This window comes from Bactrocera neohumeralis, chromosome 2 (assembly GCF_024586455.1).
Source record: "Bactrocera neohumeralis isolate Rockhampton chromosome 2, APGP_CSIRO_Bneo_wtdbg2-racon-allhic-juicebox.fasta_v2, whole genome shotgun sequence".
NCBI lineage: Eukaryota > Metazoa > Arthropoda > Insecta > Diptera > Tephritidae > Bactrocera > Bactrocera neohumeralis.
The window spans coordinates 63,048,526-63,068,201 of NC_065919.1; the positions used below are offsets into that span (position 1 = coordinate 63,048,526).

The 19,676-nt window shown below is 35.9% G+C and overlaps 1 protein-coding gene and 1 long non-coding RNA gene across 2 annotated transcripts; one reads left to right on the forward strand and one right to left on the reverse strand.

Annotated features, from left to right (window-relative positions):
• Positions 1 to 455: 455 nt before the first annotated feature.
• On the forward strand, positions 456 to 14,542 carry LOC126753962 (mucin-17). The gene is made up of 4 exons (XM_050465758.1): positions 456 to 1,893; positions 13,077 to 13,631; positions 13,700 to 13,894; positions 13,955 to 14,542. The coding sequence occupies exons 1-4, from the start codon at positions 1,020 to 1,022 to the stop codon at positions 14,170 to 14,172; spliced, it is 1,842 nt and encodes a 613-aa protein (XP_050321715.1). The 5' UTR covers positions 456 to 1,019; the 3' UTR covers positions 14,173 to 14,542.
• A 2,907-nt stretch (positions 14,543 to 17,449) lies between these two features.
• Positions 17,450 to 18,165, reverse strand: LOC126765515 (uncharacterized). The gene is made up of 2 exons (XR_007668489.1): positions 17,704 to 18,165; positions 17,450 to 17,616 (listed from the first exon to the last, which is right to left on the reverse strand). It is a non-coding gene; the product is annotated as an uncharacterized LOC126765515 (long non-coding RNA).
• Between the last annotated feature and the right edge of the window lie 1,511 nt (positions 18,166 to 19,676).

Here is a 19,676-nt window from a genome sequence, read left to right on the forward strand (position 1 = left end):
TACAAAAAATAAAAGGAAATTTTAGTTAAATAGAGGATTTTACAAACTTTTAGCATCTCATATTTTCATATAGACTTATCTATTTTTAGATGGGTAATAAATGAAGTATGTGCATCAAATCATGGACACCGGTGTATGTAATTACAATTAGTATGTAAACGTATTCTGCACCCAATTATAGTGTTATTTTTTAATAGTGATATAAACAAAGTAAGACATCTTTTTAAATAAACTTATTTTAAATTAATCTTCCTTCCGCACCACCGTTTTCCGATCAAATTGACCGAATTTGGCGGCGTTTCAGCGGTGTTGAGCGAGTACTCAGAGAGTTGACGTCGCCCGTATGATCTCAAATTTAAATGTATGTATGAATAAGTTATGGTGGTTTGGTATGTCCAAAAAGTTTGAAGTTAAGTCAAGTTTAGTTTATAGTTTCAGTTGCAAACGAACCGCGACCACGAAGCAACGATTTCTGCGCATGCGCACCGATCATTTTATAAAAGCGAATCACTAAAGCGAAAGATATTGCAGTCGACGGTCATATGAACGTCTACAAGATATGACTGTATCACAAAACATATTAACAGGTGCTAAAAAGATATAACAATGGAAATATACACATACATACATAGTTGTATGAATAAAGTTTATAGATAATCAGCCATTGTATTCTGAGCAGCAGTGCAACGCGCACGACAAAGTAACAAAAGTGTCGGTTAACGTGTTTAATATTTGACTTCAATTTGGTTTAATTTAATCCTCATTTTTCACGTTTGACTATTCGATTTGAAATGACTTGCTAATTGTAGTTGAGGTCAGTGTGACCTTAGTTGGGTCTTTGGACCAGATACGTTTAAGAAAACTAAAACCAAAACAAAAGCAGATATACACATGTGAAAAAGTAAACGGAAAAGTAACCGCTACACTGTTGACTTACTTACGGGCGAACATAAAATTAACCATAAAGCAACAAAACACACAAACAACAACATTCGGCAAGTCGACTGTTGAATGGGAAAATGAAAGTACTACCGATATTGCAGCCAAATCGGCTATTGTACCTCTACTTTGCAGTCATTGTTGTTATCGTTGTTGGGGATTATGCAAGTGCGCTGCAACAGCAACAGCCAGAGCAGCAGACACGGCGAGAGCAAGATCGGCCAACAACTACGCCCAGTAAACAGCAACAACCTGCACATGCGGAAGTAAACCATACCGCCAATAAACCGTTGAAATTCGGTACAAAAATTGTTGATTATCCTGTTGCTGAATTGAATGCTAACATCACAACTATTAATGCTACAGATCGCCAACAATCCGCCGATACCAGAAATAACAAGCAAGAAAACGAAAAACTACAAACGGACATACAGTTAAACAATGCAGCAGACATTGCACCATCATCAAGGGTAGCACGTCGCTTTGATGCGTCCACAGCGCCAGTCACACAAACGATTGGTGAAAATGACGTGCCACCGGTGAAGAAAACTCAGCGCACTGGCAGCACATCGGCAAATGCACCATCGGCCGCGCTACCAATTGCCACAGCGACGTCCAAGCCAAAGCGTCGAGACGGCAATAGCTCGCGTTCGAGCTCACGCGATGGCAAATCCGCTGCGGTTGCAGCAAGTCAACGTTCCAATTCTTTTGATTCCCAGGCGCAAAGTGCACGGCAGTTGGCAACTAACCGTGCTCGCAATTCGAATGCAGCCAATGTAGCGAGCCAGCAAACGAACAGGGGGTCTGGTAAGAAAAGCAAAGTTGCATCACAGCCAACGTTGACGCCAGCGGTTGCAGCTAACAGCCGGCGGGAGGCAAATAAATCGCGCAAAGCCTTAAGTGCAACAACGGTATCAGCACCAATATCCTCGTCCACACCTGCGGCCACGACTGGTAAGTTAAAGATTTGAAATTTGAGGTTTGGACTTGAAGTTGTCTTCCGCTTTGCTGCGCAGTTGTACAATTATATTTAGGTTTTTTCCAATAAAATGCAGTCATGTTCCGAAAATGTCCTTAAAATTGTTCCAAAATAATTTTCAAAGGTTCTAAAAACTTATTATATATGTACATACAAGTATGTCCTAAGCCCGTTCGAATGTTTGATCAATCTTTCATGTTTTTACGTAATTTTTTAATCAAAATTACTGTTAAGTGCACTCATAAATACATATTCATGTAGCACATTTAACTACTTTGTTGTTCTTAAAAAAATTTATGATTGTTAAATCGTTTATATCTATGTATGTAAATATTTTTAAGACCTTGCAGAATCTTGTGAATTGGCACAAAGACCTTGCAAAACTGGTACAATAAATATGTTTCACACATTTTCCATTTAACCTTCAACAGGTTTTCGTTTTTGACATGCAACGAACTCTTCGAGAATCCCAAAAGGCAGTCACAGTTTGCGGCAAGTTACAGTGGTCGATTCTTGCAGAATATTTTGTACATTTTTATACTAGTAAATATTTCAAACGAAATTTAAAAAACCATTAATTTTTTAAAAGAAGTTAAGGTATAATTTCATTTTTTTGCAAAAAATAATGAAACCAGAAATCATTAATTTCGATTGTCCAGAAGCCATAATACCACTCAAAAAAAGAAAACACTCCAAACAGCAGTTGATTTTGGTCGATCATATAGAAGCTATGCTATAGAGGTCTCAAACATTCATTCAGTTTTTCGCGAATATACAGACAGACAGATATCATAAAATCGAATCAACTCGTTATGCTGATCATTTATGTATATATTTTATAGAATATCCAGCGATTCCATCTGGGTATTACAAACTTAATACATTCTGTTTCAGTGTATAAAATCAGATAAAGCTCCATTTGGATTTTGTGATTATTCTAATATTGTTCGAAAGAATTACTTTTCAAATGATAGTTAAAGCCAGAATGGCTTCTTGAAAAGTTTCATAAGCAATCTTCAAATTCAGCAAAATGCTTAAAGTACGAAATGTTTTCAAAAAAGAAAATCATTCACTTCATTATATGCTGATTATTGGTGTAGGATTCGTGGTGGGAGAGAGACTCCGTCGCCGAGTACTATCATTCACTGCGGTGAATGAACGTCTAGCCACAATCCGCATCAAAGCTAGGTTCTTCAACATATCGCTGATTTGCGCCCACGCCCCGACGGAAGAGAAGGACGATGTGACCAAAGATGCCTTTTATGAGTGCTTGGAGCGCACTTATGAAGGCCGCCTCTGTCAATTGAAGTGTCGAGACAATAAACTCTATACTGTTACGAGTTATTAGTTTTACCCCTCTTGAGTTGAAGAGCTTAAGATATCGGCTCACCACTGACAACAGATGGCTGCTAATATTTTTTCATCTTTGTCGACATATTTCACATTTTTGTGTCAAATAATAAAGAACGCGTTGTAGCTACTATTGTTTCTTCATGAGTGATATTTATTTTGTAAGTGATTTGGATGTATTCATAGATAGATTGAAATTTGAGCAATGTACAGAGACTTATGGTATTTTGTGTTCTCTCCTGTTGTCATAACATTTCGTTTAACTCAATCAAATCAAAAAGGCTTAATAATGCTCCTGTGTTAATAGTAGTAATGTGTTCTCTCACCCGATTTAATTCCCTGATAATTGTAATCCTTTTCCTTGTGATTGCAATGTAATCCAGGATTATGCGCTCTGGTGCTTCTGCTCTTTGTTCTTAAAAGCATAAAATGGTGGAAGCTGGCTTAATTTATTTCAGAGAAGAGCGATTAGTTTACTGAACTGTTTTGTATCGAAAAAGCCTCGCTTGTCGTAGTAGAGGCACTTGTTGACAAAGACGTTTCCATCCTTATCGGATTGGTTGCCGCAGCTTCTATCGCGAGGAGATCGATTTGTCCATTTCCAATGACGCCTTCATGCTTATGACGAGACTAGGGAATAATAATACTTTCACCATGGCAGTTTTTCTCAAGAATAATGAAATTTTAAATTAAACTTGATTCTTTCACTTTCCAGTATACAAATCAAGAAGCAATTAATATAACGTGATAAACTTTACAATAATAATTTCTTTAAGGTATGCTACCTTATGACCAAAAACTCCAAATCTAAGCAAAACTGTTCAAACCACTAGATATCGAATATGTGGACCTCAGTATCTGCAGTTGACTTTTGACCGTAATATAGGTGTGAGGTATACAATTGAAATTCAGAGGGAATCCTTTCCTGATAATAATATCTCAGTGCATCAAAAATGGGTTAAATTGGGTCAATACTTCCCTGAGCCCCCATTTACCTAATATAAAGATTTTCGAACTTCTGGGTGACTTTATACTGCATATGATGGCCAATATTTCAGTTATCTCAATGAATATTACAGAACGTGTTTTTCTCATGACAGTGTACCTCTGTGCCTAGAATAGATACAATTGAACGAAAATTAAACCTAGCCCCCACATAACAAGCACCAGGATTTTCGAACTTCCAGCTAATTTTGGTCCATATGATTGCTGATTACATGTGAGGTACCTTAATGAAACCAAGGGAACATACATAGCTTTGGGTTGTGACATTTTAATAGTTAATAGATAAAATTCGGTCACTGCAACCCCCCAATTTTTTTCTGAAGCAATTTCTCGGACTTTGGTTTTCTTACATGTTTTATTATAAACTTGAAGTTTAGAAATTTAAATAAAGTTTCTAATTAAGATTTTCGAATTATATGTAATCCATTATTTCCCACCTTTTTACTGGCATTATTTTTCACTCCGGAATATTGTATTATTACCCACAATGCCTCAGTATTTTTCATCAAGATAATTTCTCGCAGAACGGGTTCTCTAAGTAATAAACAAAAATGCAAATATGAAAACTTTTAATGGCGCTAAGCCACCTTGAGGCAAACTTGCATGTAACGAAAAGAACAAATCATTAGACTTTGTGAAGAAATTTACATATTTACATACACACGCCAAAGAATGCTTGGTAATATTCACACTGTGAGGCTAATAACGAATTGACATAGTTCAACAATTGCACCGCCCACAGCAGCGCAAGGTGAAGAAACGCAAAATGCAAGAAAAAGCAACATTCTGCTGCGAGATCTGCGCTTTTTGCTCAGCGATCGCGCTTTAGGTGCAGCCGCTGGCGCTGTGACGGCCATTAAACGGCTGTATATATGTATATGTATGTATGCATGTAGTTATTTATTGAGATATGTGCGTTTGAGCGCTGACAAGTTAACGTCTGAGCTAAGGTTGGCCTGCATTTGCTAAACGAGCGTACAAACACACACACACACCGGCGACTGACACTGACCTAGCTGAAATGCTAAAATTGGTATTAAAGATTTAAGTTTGATTCAGTTAGTTTTATTTTTCCTTTCCATTGCGCTTGTTTCTCTACTAAAGCACTTGTATTCAGCATTTGGTATGGTCTATATAAATAGCTATGTGTGTGTGTTGATGTGCCGTGTGGTGCGCATGGGCAAGATCGCAACTGAACTGTTTTGGTAAAGTAAATGCTTTGTTAAGGCGATAAATGTGTGTACGCGTTTGTTGTTTTCGCTTCGCAGCATGTTTGAAAGCAATGTCCATTGCGCATGCGCAGCGGTGCGAGTGCCATTTTCCATTATTGTTTGCCACAATTGCTGTTTTGAGCTTTACACATATATTATCCAGTAATATAAAGTGTATATGTATACATATATCTATATATACATACATATACATATGTACATATGCATAGTAAATTACGTTACAATTATATTGCAACTCCACTGCACCCAAGCTTACTTACCGATGTTTTACGAGCATTTAAAATTGTTAAATGCGCCTGCGCATGTGCCCCAATTGTGTGTAATTAAATTATCTGCCCGCTTTCAAAACGCATGCCATTATACATACATTATATGCATATACATATATATATATAAATATATGCCTGCACATCCCGTGTGCCATTATATGCAATGCATGACTCTCATACATACATATTTCTGCCATAGTGTGCCTCTTCACAAATGAAATTCGCCAGCACTCCGTTGCTAAACAGAACGTGAAGTTTGCTATTTATTTTTTATTCCGCGAAAAGCTCTTTTGTTTGCTGCAAAAAGTAGTGCAACAGATTGTGTTGCAAAAAGTGAGTGGAATATATTATACATAGCAATTTCGAAAAGTGTTGGAAATTGTTGTTTGGAAATTCGAAATTTACCATACACAACTCATTAATTGGTACAAAATAGTTAAAAGTGGGGAAAAAAATGTTCCAAACGCCTAATTGCAACTTTGTATAAATATTTCAATAATACGCCGTGGCGCACCTCAAGGCATTGTGATATTGCTTCTACATACAAAATTAGCAACATACATACATACTCACATGTATATCGTTTATGGATCTTTTTTATCTTTTCAGTTGTTTTTAGATCCGACCACAAAATGTTGCACAAAGTATTATTGTTTTGAACACATCACCATTGCTAGATATGGCATAACTGGCTCGAAAAATGTGTATAAAACAAGTAAGGAAGAGCTAAGTTCGGGCATAACCGAACATTTTATAATCTTACAGCTTGCAAAGATTAAAGCCAGGGAAGTATCTTCAGGTACATAAGGCGTGCGGGGTCTAGGACGAATTTTCTCCAGATTTTATTCATTCTAAGCTTAACCATGTACCGTTATAAGAAAAACACGCTCTTCCAATTTTATTAACATAACCCACATATTAAAGTTTCAATTTTCGAAAACCTTTATATTAGGTATATGGGCGCTAAGGGAAGTATTAACCCGATTCAACCCATTTTTAACACACAGACCTACTACTATCAGGAAATGATCCTCATAGAATTTCAATTCTAAATCTGACACATTGGTAAATATTTTTGGTCAAAAGTCAACCTTAGGTACTGGGGTCCAAATATTTGGTACTTAGGGTCTTGAACAATTTTGGTTGGATTTGTACAATTTTTGAATTATTCGTGCAAATTGTTATCTCGTTATATTAATTGGTACTTGATTTGTACATTCGAATGGAAAGAATCACGTGGAATTTAGAATTGTGTTATATGGGAAGTAGGCGTGGCTGTAGACTGATTTCATCATTTTCACACTCACTGTAACTTAAAAATGTTAGGGCAGTGCAACTCGCCAAATTTGATTGAAATCGGTCGAGCAGATCCTAAAAATGGGTGGTGCTACGCCCATTGTCCGATTTTGACCTTGGTACCATTAAAGGTCTCACATACTAGCTCGGGGTAGAACTCATTGGCTTTGGCGTATTTAGTTAATGATTTATCGCACTTTTAGTAGTTTTTAACAGTACCGTTATATGGGGAGTGGGCGAGGTTATCATTCGATTTCATCAATTTTCACACTATTGATGAGAGTTTTAGTAATATTTGAAATTATTCTTGTCATGAGTAAATCGTCCGACGCGACGCGTTGCCACGACACTAAAACGGCTATAACTTCAGAAATAATTTAAAAAATTGTTTTAGAGAGATGTTTTTGATTATCTAAACTATCGAACCATGAAAAACTTATTCGATTTGTTAAAATTTCTAGAAAAATATAAAGTAATTTAAAAATATAAAGTATCGTTGCGGATTCAAAGCTTCACGTACAAATTAGTATGAAGTATAAATCGTTAGAATTTTTTGAACTACTGGACTTACCACTGTTGTTTAATAGATGTGTGGTGTTGAATAAGGCGATAGTTTTTTCTGAGTTGGTCTTTTTAACAGCAGTTACCTGACACCGTTTGCAAATCGTGCAAATTTATTATCAAAACAAGAAGAAAAAGCGTTAACTTCGGCTGCACCGAAGCTAATATACCCTTCACAGGTGCATTTCTTTTAGTAACTATGTGTTCAGTTTATATGGAAGCTATATGCTATAGTAATCCGATCTGAACATTTTTTTCGGAGATTACATTGTTCCATAAAAAATAACCTGCAACTTTTGTGAAGATACAAGAACTTGATTCCGATCGTTCAGTTTGGATGACAGCTATATATTATAGTGGTCCGATATCGGCAGTTCCGACAAATCAGCAGCTTCTTGAAGAGAAAATGACGTTTAAAACGATATCTTAAAAACTGAGGGACTAGTTCGTATATATACAGACAGATGGACGGACGGACAGTCAGAAGACGGACATGGCTAAATCTAATCAGCTCAACATACTGATCATTTATATATATACTTTATACGGTCTTCGACACTTCCTTCTGGGTGTTACAAACTTCGTGACAAACTTTATATACCCTGTTCAGGGTATAATAATAGTTCGGTTTCTGAGCAACAATGGAAAAGTATCGCACTACGTTTACTCTAGGGCGCCATACAGTTCGAACCGAAGACTCTATTGCTACTGCGGAGCAAAGTATCGAAGAAGATACTAATGAGTCTATCCGCCATGGTGCGCAACTATTGGAGCTGTAGCTATTCACTTTTTGAAAGCTTGTGCCAACTCTTGGCACATTCGTTGAATTGGCCCAAAATGATTTCGAGAAGGTCCACTTTGGTTGAATGGGTATGTTACTAAAAAAAATTGTCGCATTTAGAGTGATGATCATCCACAAGCTATTGGTTAAATTCCCAAAACGTCAGTACATTATGGGCCATAATGTTATAGTTAATGGGAAACGCTACAGTATCTAACCTTTGGGTCGAACAAGACGGCGCTACATATCATAAAGCCAACGTAACAATCAAACTTTTGGTGAGTGCATTATCTCGTGTCGTGAGCGTGTGGTGTGGCCTCCATGATCGTGCTGGAAGAGGACATTCGGCACGTTACTGCTGACATACGGCCCCAATTGCTGCGAAAGGTGGTTGAAAATTTGTTCTCTCGTAATGGAAAAAATCGAAGCAATATTTATTGCATTTCTCAAAGTATATCTTTTTGAGAATAATGCTTCATAATTCAGTTCATAAAGATCCGAGCATTAGAACCAAAGTTACAGCAGTCAACACTTGTGCCCTGAATACGTACCACAACTTTAAACGCGATTATCTCAACCTGATGTTCTTCAAAAACTCTCTTTGCGTTGAGCAAGTTTTCACAAGGATATGTGCCTTATCGCTTAACTTTTTGCAGGCTACTTAAAATCTTCAAGATCTTATACTTGAACGAAGTAATGTTCATTGTTTTTTCAGAATAAAAAACTGAATTTTGAGACCTTCACAAATCCAATTTTAATAATGAGCACTAAAAAAAACTGTTATTTAAATGGGTGTAAGAATAGAAATGTCTGCCATTGAATGTAGAATTATATAGAGAACAGGCAGAAAATTTGTCATTTGACTTCGATTTATCTTCTTTTTATTGGCATAGACAGCGGTTGGCGCACCAGTCGTTCTTCCTTTTTCTTCTCTACTTGGGCTTTCAAATGGAGTGGAGGTCTTCCTCTTCTACTGCTTCCCCGGCGGGGTACTATGTCGAATACTCTTAGAACTGGAGTGTTATTTAGCATTCACTCGAACGACTTGACTTAGGCAGCGTAGTCGCTGTCTCTTAATTCCCCGAACTATGTCAATGACGTCGTATATCTCGTACAGCTCATCGTTCCATTGACTGCGGTATTCGCCGTTGAACCATAAATCTTCCGCAGAACCTTTCTTTCGAAAACTCGTAAAGCCGACTCATCAGATGTTGTCATCGTTCTCAATTGCCCACTCTGTCCGAAATAGCACCTGCCGGCAAAAGTTTTTCTGGTGTTAATGAGTTAACAAAATAATAAGAAGTTAATGGAAAAATAATTTTTTAAAAATTTCGGTCGGTGTGAATAAAGAATAATGAAGATACAAAACGATTGCTCGTGAATCAGACAAATAAATGAAAAATTAGTCTGACATTTGCCACTATTGGCTGAAATCTTATATCTCAGCAACCAATCCTCCAATTCGATATATAACGCCTTTTTTATATATTGTTTTTATTTAACGGCTTAAAAATGAGTGAAATCGTATAGCAAGCACTTCTATTCCTCATATTTCAGCCACTTTAAATTGCATTAGATTATATAACTTTATAACATTATTAAATTAAGCACGTTTGCAGTTATCTAAATAAAACTTCGCACAATTGGTATCTTCAGGAATTCCGTTTCACACATTATCCAAAAAATCGAAACCGAGCAATACCTTCCCAATAGTCTCCTTACCTGCTTTGCTTCTTAATTGTGTTCCAAAAATTAGAAAGTATTGCATACAATTTCAATATGAAAAGCCTTGAACCATTATATTTAATTCATAACAATTATGTAAATAACAATAATTACATAATTACTATCATAGTCTTTGACTTCTGCAACAAAATGCTCAAAGAAAATCAATTAGATACCGGTTTTTAGATAAATTTTTAAGTACTCGTAGCAACTATTGTATTTTTCTTGGTATGAAAAAATTTGCTTGCCTATACAACGGACATAACAAAGTGTGTATATATGTATGTATAACAATACTACATTTACAGACATTGTACATACTGACGATAGTTATGCTATTGAACTTGACATTTGATAATTAAGCTGCAATGCATTTGCACTAATTTACTTAATTATCGTCTTTAAAAGTCATAATTTTAAATGGAGCATATGGTTAGGTACATATCTATATGAATTCATATATATACATATATGTATGTATATATACAGGCGTGCAAACAACGATAAGTAATTATTTCCATAAACGAGAGCGATCTAATGATTACCAGACTTATGACATTAAATTTATGAGGAAGGTCCAATAAGTCTTATCCTACAAAAAAAATAAGAAAAATTTTGGAAAGTTTCGATTTATGTATATCTCAACACGGTTTTCATTAAATCGATACATTTGACCGAGCGATTCTCGAACTTCTTTCAGGTTCGATATTCTGGAGGTGAACAAACTAGACCTCCGTCGCGGGTATAATCACCGCATTCATTATAAATTTATAACCGACGATGAGTATGGGAGTTGGGGTGGTATCGTCCCGATTTTATCTATCAAGTTTTCGCCCAATTTTATAACCATTTTAGGTACAAATATACACTGTTAATATTCATTGAGATAACTCAAATATTGGCCGATATATGTGGTGTAAATAATAAATTTAATCGAAATCGGCCGAGAGCGTCCCGAGATATGTGAACTCATCAAAAAGTGGGCAGTGCCACGCCCATCGTCCAATTTTCACACCGGCTCTTTGGCGTGTTGATTTATTGCGCTTTTAGTAGCTTTGAACTGTACCGCTATATGGGGAGTGACCGGATTTATGGTTCGATTTGATCCATTTTCACACCATCGGTTATTTTAGCTTGAATGTATTTAGGAGATATAGCATACATTAAACCTATTAAGGGGCAGGGCCAAGCCCTAACATTTTTAGCCCACGGGTGTCTCTTGCACCGATGCTTTAATACCCTTTACACATACGAAAAATTCCTTATAAGAACTTAATTTTGTATGGCAGCTATATGCTAAAGTGGGCAGATTATACAATTTCTTCGGAGATTGCATCTTGCTTTGGACAATAACCCAAACGACTCAACTCTTCACGCTGATCAATTATACATATAAAATATGTATATAAAACCCTTATAAAATATCAGGTCTTCGACGTTTTCTTCCTTGTGGCAAACTTATTACGCACTTTTCAAAGTGTAAAGATGATACAAGGTGCTTTCCAAAGTAAACAGGAAGCCATCTATATGTCAACTGGTGCGTTAGAATTTGCTATCTTTATCGATTGTCCAGTGAGAATTTCATGACATTTCATTGATTGAAAGTGAAGTTATTGCGTTTTAAGTCTCAGTATGTTTGTGTTATCGGTGCAAAAATGAGCTTCGAACAAAGAGCCAAGATTAAATTTTGTTTTAAAATTGGTAAAACTTTTACCGAAACGTTTCAATTGATGAAACGAGTTTATGGCGATGATTGCCTATCCCGTAACAGAGTGGTTTCAATGTTTTCAAAGTGGTCGTGAGGACATAAATGACGATCAACATGTGGGCCAATCAAAATCCGTGATCACCGGAAATTCCATCGAAACGGTGCGTGAATTCATCAAAAATCAGTCGAAATCATGATTGAAATTCATGGAAATGGAATTGAACATCTCTAAAACATCGATTTATCGCATTTTACGAACATTTGTGCTTACGAGAGGTATATGCACGGTTTGTTCCGCACAAATTGACTGACGACGAATTGACTCAGAATCCAACATTCGAAGGACGATTATTTGACCAAAAATCACATTTAAACCATTAACCACTGCCCGTATTCACCTGATATGGCACCGTGCGACTTCTTTCTTTTTGGAAAAATGTATGCTTTTGGACCGAGCTGTATTGAAGCAGAAAGAGACTATTTTGAATAAAATAAATTGATTTGCCGAAAAAATAATTTTTTCTATTTTTTTAAGTCCTGTTTACTTTGGAAATCACCTTGAATAAAAGGGAAATTTATAGAATACGGACGGAGCAATCTTGACGGTGGTGGAGCACCTTTTCTACGTCAAATGAAGGCCGATTGTTCCGCAATTTAGCATCAAATCGATGTAAATCACACCTCTGGATGATAGGGCGGTCTTTGTTTTCTTAGAAACAGGTGGGCCAGCTGAAATCCTTTGTTTGACTGTTTTTAGCCTCTGATGTGTACCAGTTAATTCATATTTAGTCGACGGTCACGAAACGCAACGGTCTGACAGTTGTGGTTGTTATTCAAAATAAAGAAACGCGGCACCCATCGCAAAAACAGTTTTACCGTGCCCACTAATTCACCACCAGACGTGCGACCACGTTGAAACTATTTAAACAAAAACAAGAATCGATTCATAGGCCGATATTGATCTTTTTTTTTTAATTTGCAGATACAAAACTAGTGGTCTGACCCGGTGGAAATTTTGACAGTAATCGTCTACATGAACAAAAGATAGTATTATCATAATCCGTACATATGACTTTAAGTCAAATATGGTGGTCATTAAGTGATAGATATTAAAAGCTTAAGTGTCACACCTGACCTGTTTTAAGATTTTCTGACTTGTTTACTTTACTTTTGAAATTTTATAATTCTATCCACTCATAAAATATTCAATTATTTTTAATTTTCGTTACAGTCCGCGCTCCAGTTGTTGCCAATAACCCGCTAAGTAATCCTTTCAGTTTTTTCTCTCCCTCACTTTGGGCTCTGTCCAGTCCACCGAAAGCATTGTCAACAAAAAAGCCACCCAAAAAATATACACCGCCACCAGTAACAACTACAACAGCAGCATCAGTTAAAGACAAGAAAAGCTCTCTTCAAAAAGAAAAATCGACGACGTTAACACCGTTAGCTTCTAATCAAATTACGACGACCGCGCTGCCACCCAAAAAAAGCACCACAGATGGACCATTTCGTATAGCATTGCCAACATTTAACTTTTTCGGCAATCAAGCTCAAAGGTCCCCCGAAGCGGTTGGCGAGAAGGATAAACGCAATACAGCACAAAATCTGCGTAATCTATTCGATTGTCCACGCGAGAGTGAGGTGCGCTTCCAGCTATTTCCCAAAATTTGTAAAGTCGACGGAGATTGTGCCGTTTGGAACCGCGATGAGTTGTGTTGTGAAATATTTGGCGCAAAAAGTTGTGTCTCGGGCATAGCCAAACCGCTTGAAGAGACTTCACATACCCGTAAGTAATGTACTTAGATGACTAGAAACTTTTTGGGATTAATTTTTCAAGCAAAATATTTTTTATAGCCATATTGGGATTGATACCACGCAAATGTCCGACGCGCCCACTAGCAGAGCTTTGGTGGCAAGTTCAGGAATGTGAAACCGACACGGACTGTTGGCCTAGAGTTTGCTGTCCTGATGGAAATAAGCGCTACTGCAGAACTTCACAGCCGGAGCTGGAGACAGTACCAGTACCGGTGAAACGTTCCTTCAATTATCGTAAGACTTTCGTTGAAACTAATACATTTGCAACAATAAAGCTTTAACTCTGCTTCATAGTCTCCGAGTATATCGAGTGTACACCACCGCCGCCACCCATCTTCGATTTACACCCAAAGACTTGCGCTTCTACTTTAGACTGCTTCCCGAATGTTTGTTGTCAAGAGGCGGGCTTGCGACACTGTCGTCCGCCAAAAAAATCTCTTCTTACTTGGATGGCGAATTTTCTGAATGTGGACTTTGTTAAGCGGTTGGCCCAAAATATTGTTATAAAGTGAGGCGGACTGTTCTAGGGTTGCTCATATTTATTAGTGTTGGTTTAAATTTAGCGGAAAGGTTTTCAAAGGATACATACTACATATGTATATGTACCTTATTCGCGGTCAAGTGTAAATACACATAAAAACATACTTACATGTAAATACATCACATACATACATATGTACATAAAATATAATAAGAAAGTCGTGATTACATATATACATATTTATAATTGTTTGTTGTATTATATAATATATGTTAGTGGATACATATACATACATACAAGTTTGTATATATGAATATAATTCCACGCTAATGCTGTTGTTGTTGTACGTTTTGGTGATATTATTATTTTTTTGTAATAAACGTGTTTTAAAATATACGATATTTTGTTCTAAAAGTAAAAGCTAATTAATCTACTAATAGGTCCTGATCGGTTTGTTGAAAAAGAAAACGGATATTATTTAAGGTTCCTAAGGCGTACATCTCATTCTTATTGCCTTCTCTGCACTTTGCTTTCAAAGCTTTAGTTAGTAACACCTGTGACCAATCTATTAATAAGTATAAAAAAACCGATCAGATAAGTAGTCAAGAATAACACTTGTTTCCCCTCCCATCACAGTGGCTATCACCTTTCAAGTCGGTACGATAGTCTTAGCCTTCTTCGGAGCAGGTTGGTAGGGTGAAGACCTCTATTTGGTTGCCCTTTGGATCTACTGTCTCTGCAATTTCATTGACGGTCACGTAACGACACAGAGACTTCTTAGTATTGCGCTTAAATAGCGTCAAAAACCGCTGTGAATTGGTCTCACAGTTGCCTCTGTGGTCCGGTCGTCTGTCAGTCTTTTTCCGTGGTAGCTGTTTTCGGGGCAATGAGGTGCACGGCGGATGGGGTATTAAAAACCGACGTATGGCGTTGAAATTCCTGAAATTAACTTTTGACGGTCGCCATAGAAGAAGAATAATCACAGTCTATACAGTCTAAGAGCTATTTGATTTGATTTTTCGATTTCATGTCCAAAAACAAGAGCCTGCTCCAAACTGCGTCGAAATGGTAAAACAAAACTACTAGTCCGATTAGGTAGACAGCGATTATAAATATATGGAAGTAAATTTGACTTAGATTGGATTTTGACGATCTGGTCTTCGAGCAAAATGGTGTGTTCATATGTACTTTTTACGACAGTCAAATACTGTATCGGGAGTTTAATATAGGAGAATTTTAAAAGTTGAACTGTTCCACAACTTCTTTAATTTAGGACTACCTGTTTCCGCCATTCTCAATGCTTTTATCAGTATAAATATATATGGATGTCGCGCAGAACACTCAATTTATCTGGTGAGACGAATAATTGACTTACGAAATCTTCTGACGTGATGGGAGATAGATTGTTAGGGCTCTCTGCTAACAAGTAAGGAAGGGCTAAGTTCGGGTGTAATCGAACATTTCATACTCTTATAATTTGCCAAGATCAAAAGGCGGGCACTTTTAGGTGCTGGGAAATCTTTTATTTTAAGAATGTTGCAAAAGAATTCAACATTCATTGTTCAATGAAATTGTGAATTGATTACAATAAATTTGTATCTTATTAACTTATATTGAAGGTTATGTATTCACTTAGTTTTATTAATATATTTTAATCGCGTCAACTTAAACATGATATATCGAGTTTATGAGGAAAACGTCAAACAAAATTCCTTGTATTGGAGATACGAGATTTAGACAAGTTTTATTGATATTCAGTGGTAAATTCATCATTAAAATATCACTCATTTTGACCAATCTAAACAGTTTAAAGCCTAATGGAAAGTTATGTATTATGTATGCTATATTGGGAGCTGAAAAAGGATTGCTCAGGTATACTTGACGACATATTTTCAAGAAAAATTTTATAAATATATATCTAGTATATGTGTATAATTCGTGGACCATTGAATATATATACATATGAATATTTCCTCAATTTTGAGGTCGTTGTCAAAATAAAAGAATATTAAATTTTTTGTTTGATCTATTTTTGCGGATTTTGACCAAATATTTTTATCAGAAAGCTGAATTTTTTTAGTTTCATAAAATTGGATAACTGCAAAATTTTTTTCACCAATTTTGAATGGTCGTTTAAAAAATAAAAGAAATAGTGAATGTTATTTTTGTTTGATGTCGTCTCAAAATTTGCATTGCGCATCAGGCAAAAAACAATGGAGACAACTTTGACCATTAAAAAGTTTACTTTTGAGATATTCTTATTTTGGTCTATGGGATAATATTTTGAAAAAAAAAGTTTCGTCAAAATTTGGAAAATCCATCGGTTCTTTATTTGAAAAATTTGTTTGACATTTACTTTTTGAAAATATTTTTATCAGAATGCTGAACCGCGGCTTTTTTAGGTAAAATTGAAATAATGCAAAATTTTTTTCACTCAATGGGCCCTAGAAAAGTCGTTAAGAAAATAAAAGAAATAGTAATTTTGTTTTGATCTCAATTTGCATTGCGCGCCAAAAAACAATGGAGCAACTTTGACCATTAAAAAGTTTACAGATATTCTTATTTTGGTCTATATTATAATATTCTAAAGTTTCGTCAAAATCGGAGAACCACGGGTACAAAACCATGTCGCCATTTGATGGAATGGCCCATATAATATGTCTCTGCCTAATAAAATTCTTTGGACTAAAATCAGTCTTCTTTCTTATTATTGAGCTTAGTTATGACATGTTATAGGTTTTCGATTAATGGTGTTTGTGGGCGTAGGACAGGTTAGATTCCGCCCATCTGCAATACCAAGTCTACCAAGGTGGATGGACGGACGGACAGACAGACATTGACTCGGATTTCAACTCGTCTCGTCAACCTGACCATTTATATACTATATATATATATATAACTCCACTTGCTTTGAATAAAACTATTATGTGTACTTTGTAGCAACATATTGCAAAAGTATACAAATTAATTCCGGAAGAATTTTTAATTAACAAAATATTGCTTTCCATAAATTGAAAGTGACTTTCAACATCTTGTGTTATATTGAGAGTGGATATAAAAATCTAAACCTTCTGCCATCAGTTTACAATATTTTTTTAGTATTTTTTCCGGTATAAAAACATTATTCCTTATGAAAAAGGCAATTTTTCAAAATAAACATTTATTGTGGCCAAATATGCACTGCATACGCATTCATAATTGAAATATCTAATGTGTAAGCTATAATTTAATTTACATTGCTAAAAAATGTGGTGAATTTAATACTAATAATTTTCTTTTGAATGTTTAACAAATGGATATGGATTCGATTATTCATGGTTATTAGCAACACATTCCACTCTGTGCTACATAGTGCAAGTAGCACTCAATACTGCCACACCAATTTATTTGCCGCAACAACCTTTGCCACTGCCACATTGGCAGGATCCGCTGCCGCAACCGCAACTGCCTTGGCCTTGAGTGCCACATTTACAACCTGAGAAAAAAAATTATTAAAAATTTAAATTATAAGTATTTATTATCATATTAACTGTTTATAAAATTTCCTTGATTGATCACTCACCAGTTCCACAGGGGCACGGCATTTTCGCTGTATTTTATATTTTTGTTTTTGTTATTGGAGACACTCTTCAGCACTGAATTGCGATAAGAAAACGCTTTGTACTTTGTTTAACGCAAACGTTCGCTCACTGTTCACCAAAGCCGGTTGTGTTATGCTTTTATAGAGGCTCGTTTTCTACCTTCTCAGAACTTACTCTTCTTTCTGGTTGATTCGAGATATGTCGTCGTTTCGACTTCGTCTTTCACGTCTTACCGTTCGATAACACTTTAGTGCAGTGTGCAAAGTGACAATTGAGTATGTACATGCATACATATATGTACATATATTGGTCCGATAGCAACTGAGTAGTCTGCGGCTTATTGGTTCGTGACGTCGTAGTTAATTGATATATGTACGCTCTCGAAATCAGGTATTTCGCGAGACTGAGTCAGCGTTTCTCAAACACATGTGCTGAAATGACGCATTGACTTTGAAAAACAGCTGTTGATTTCAGTAATATAAAAATAGTAGCATTAATTTGCTATAATCTTGGAAGATAGCATTATTATTTTATGACTAATTATTGTACAATGAAGGCATCATGCGTTTAAGGGGTTAAATGGAAATCAAATTTTTTTCTCATATAAAAAAAGAAGTTATTTACTGTTATAAACATACACTATTAATAAAGAAATTCTGAAATTTTTTGGAAAAAAATTAATTTATATACGGCCATTGTGACGTCAATTCCGAGGACACCTCGGAAAATATATACGCCCTTGTTGACAGGATAACTTCTTACAAAATCATCTAAATTGAAATACGTGTTTTAGTTAAAACTTTAACTTAGAACTTTGGTGAAAGAAAAAATCTGGAAATTGGATTTTTGGCAGACATTTTTACCAAAAAATTAAAACTTCAGTGAAAACTTCTCGACATTTTTTTTTCAAATAGGTGTAGTCGAAAAAATCCTTCGTCCAAGTCTTTATGACTAGTGTCTCAAAGACTTGTGTAAAATTTCATGAGGATCGGTTGAGTAGTTCTCTAGAGTGCACAAGCTCTCAAGGCTGTATCTCCGAAACTATTAGTATTTGGGTTCAAGTAAGTGAGGATAGGAATAGAAAGCCTTTTGCTGCAAGTTATAAAGCTGCTTTAAAATATTAAATTTGAATTTATAGAGACAGTCTGAACTCATCATACTGATCTAAAAAATCTTATATTATTTTTATCAGACGTTTGGGGACCGCTGTCGTTTGGTTTGCACTCTCTCTTCAATAGAGCTTAATATAGTACTACATGTCGTAGATCATGTCAACGATTTGTGTTGCACTATCACACAGGTATATAGTATGTAGTACATTTGTCAATATGAATATACATACACTGAGGGACAAAAGTTTTGGCACAACGGGTTTTGGTATCTTGAGTTTTCTGTTGTTTCGTGAATGTAAAAAGTAAATTCAAATAAAGTACTTACGTCTGTCTGTCAGTGTAGACACATACAAACATACATATATACATGTGCAAGATGCACAAGATACTGTCAATTTGGTGAGAGAAATCTTTTCTACGAAAGAATAGTAATCGTTGCATCAATCAAGATCTTCTACATAAATAAATATAGGTACATACATACATATAACGTGTGATCCATTTCGAGGTCCTTTAATTTTTTAAAAGAAAAAACACAGAAACTTCAAATTTAATGGGGAATGTTTATTAGAATTCGAAAGAATATTCTTTGGCATTTATTATTTGAAGATAAGCTATTTGAAATGTTGGCTGCAGCAATATCTCGTTCGAGCATTTCGACTGGTAACTGGCGAATGACACACGTGATGTTTTACTCCAAGGCCTGAATCGAAGAGGGGTTGTCCACATAAACTTTAGACTTTACATAACCCCACAGGAAAAAGTCTAACGGTCTATCTTGGTGGCCAATCGACTGGCCCAAAACGTGAAATTATCTGCTCACCGAAGTGTTATTCGGTTAT

Excerpts from the sequence above, each read along its gene's own strand:
- LOC126753962 (XM_050465758.1), top strand. The coding sequence starts at position 1,020 with ATGAAAGTACTACCGATATTGCAGCCAAATCGGCTATTGTACCTCTAC. Across the intron at positions 13,632-13,699 it reads TGAAGAGACTTCACATACCC|CCATATTGGGATTGATACCA; the intron begins GTAAGTAATGTA and ends TATTTTTTATAG. Across the intron at positions 13,895-13,954 it reads GAAACGTTCCTTCAATTATC|TCTCCGAGTATATCGAGTGT; the intron begins GTAAGACTTTCG and ends TCTGCTTCATAG.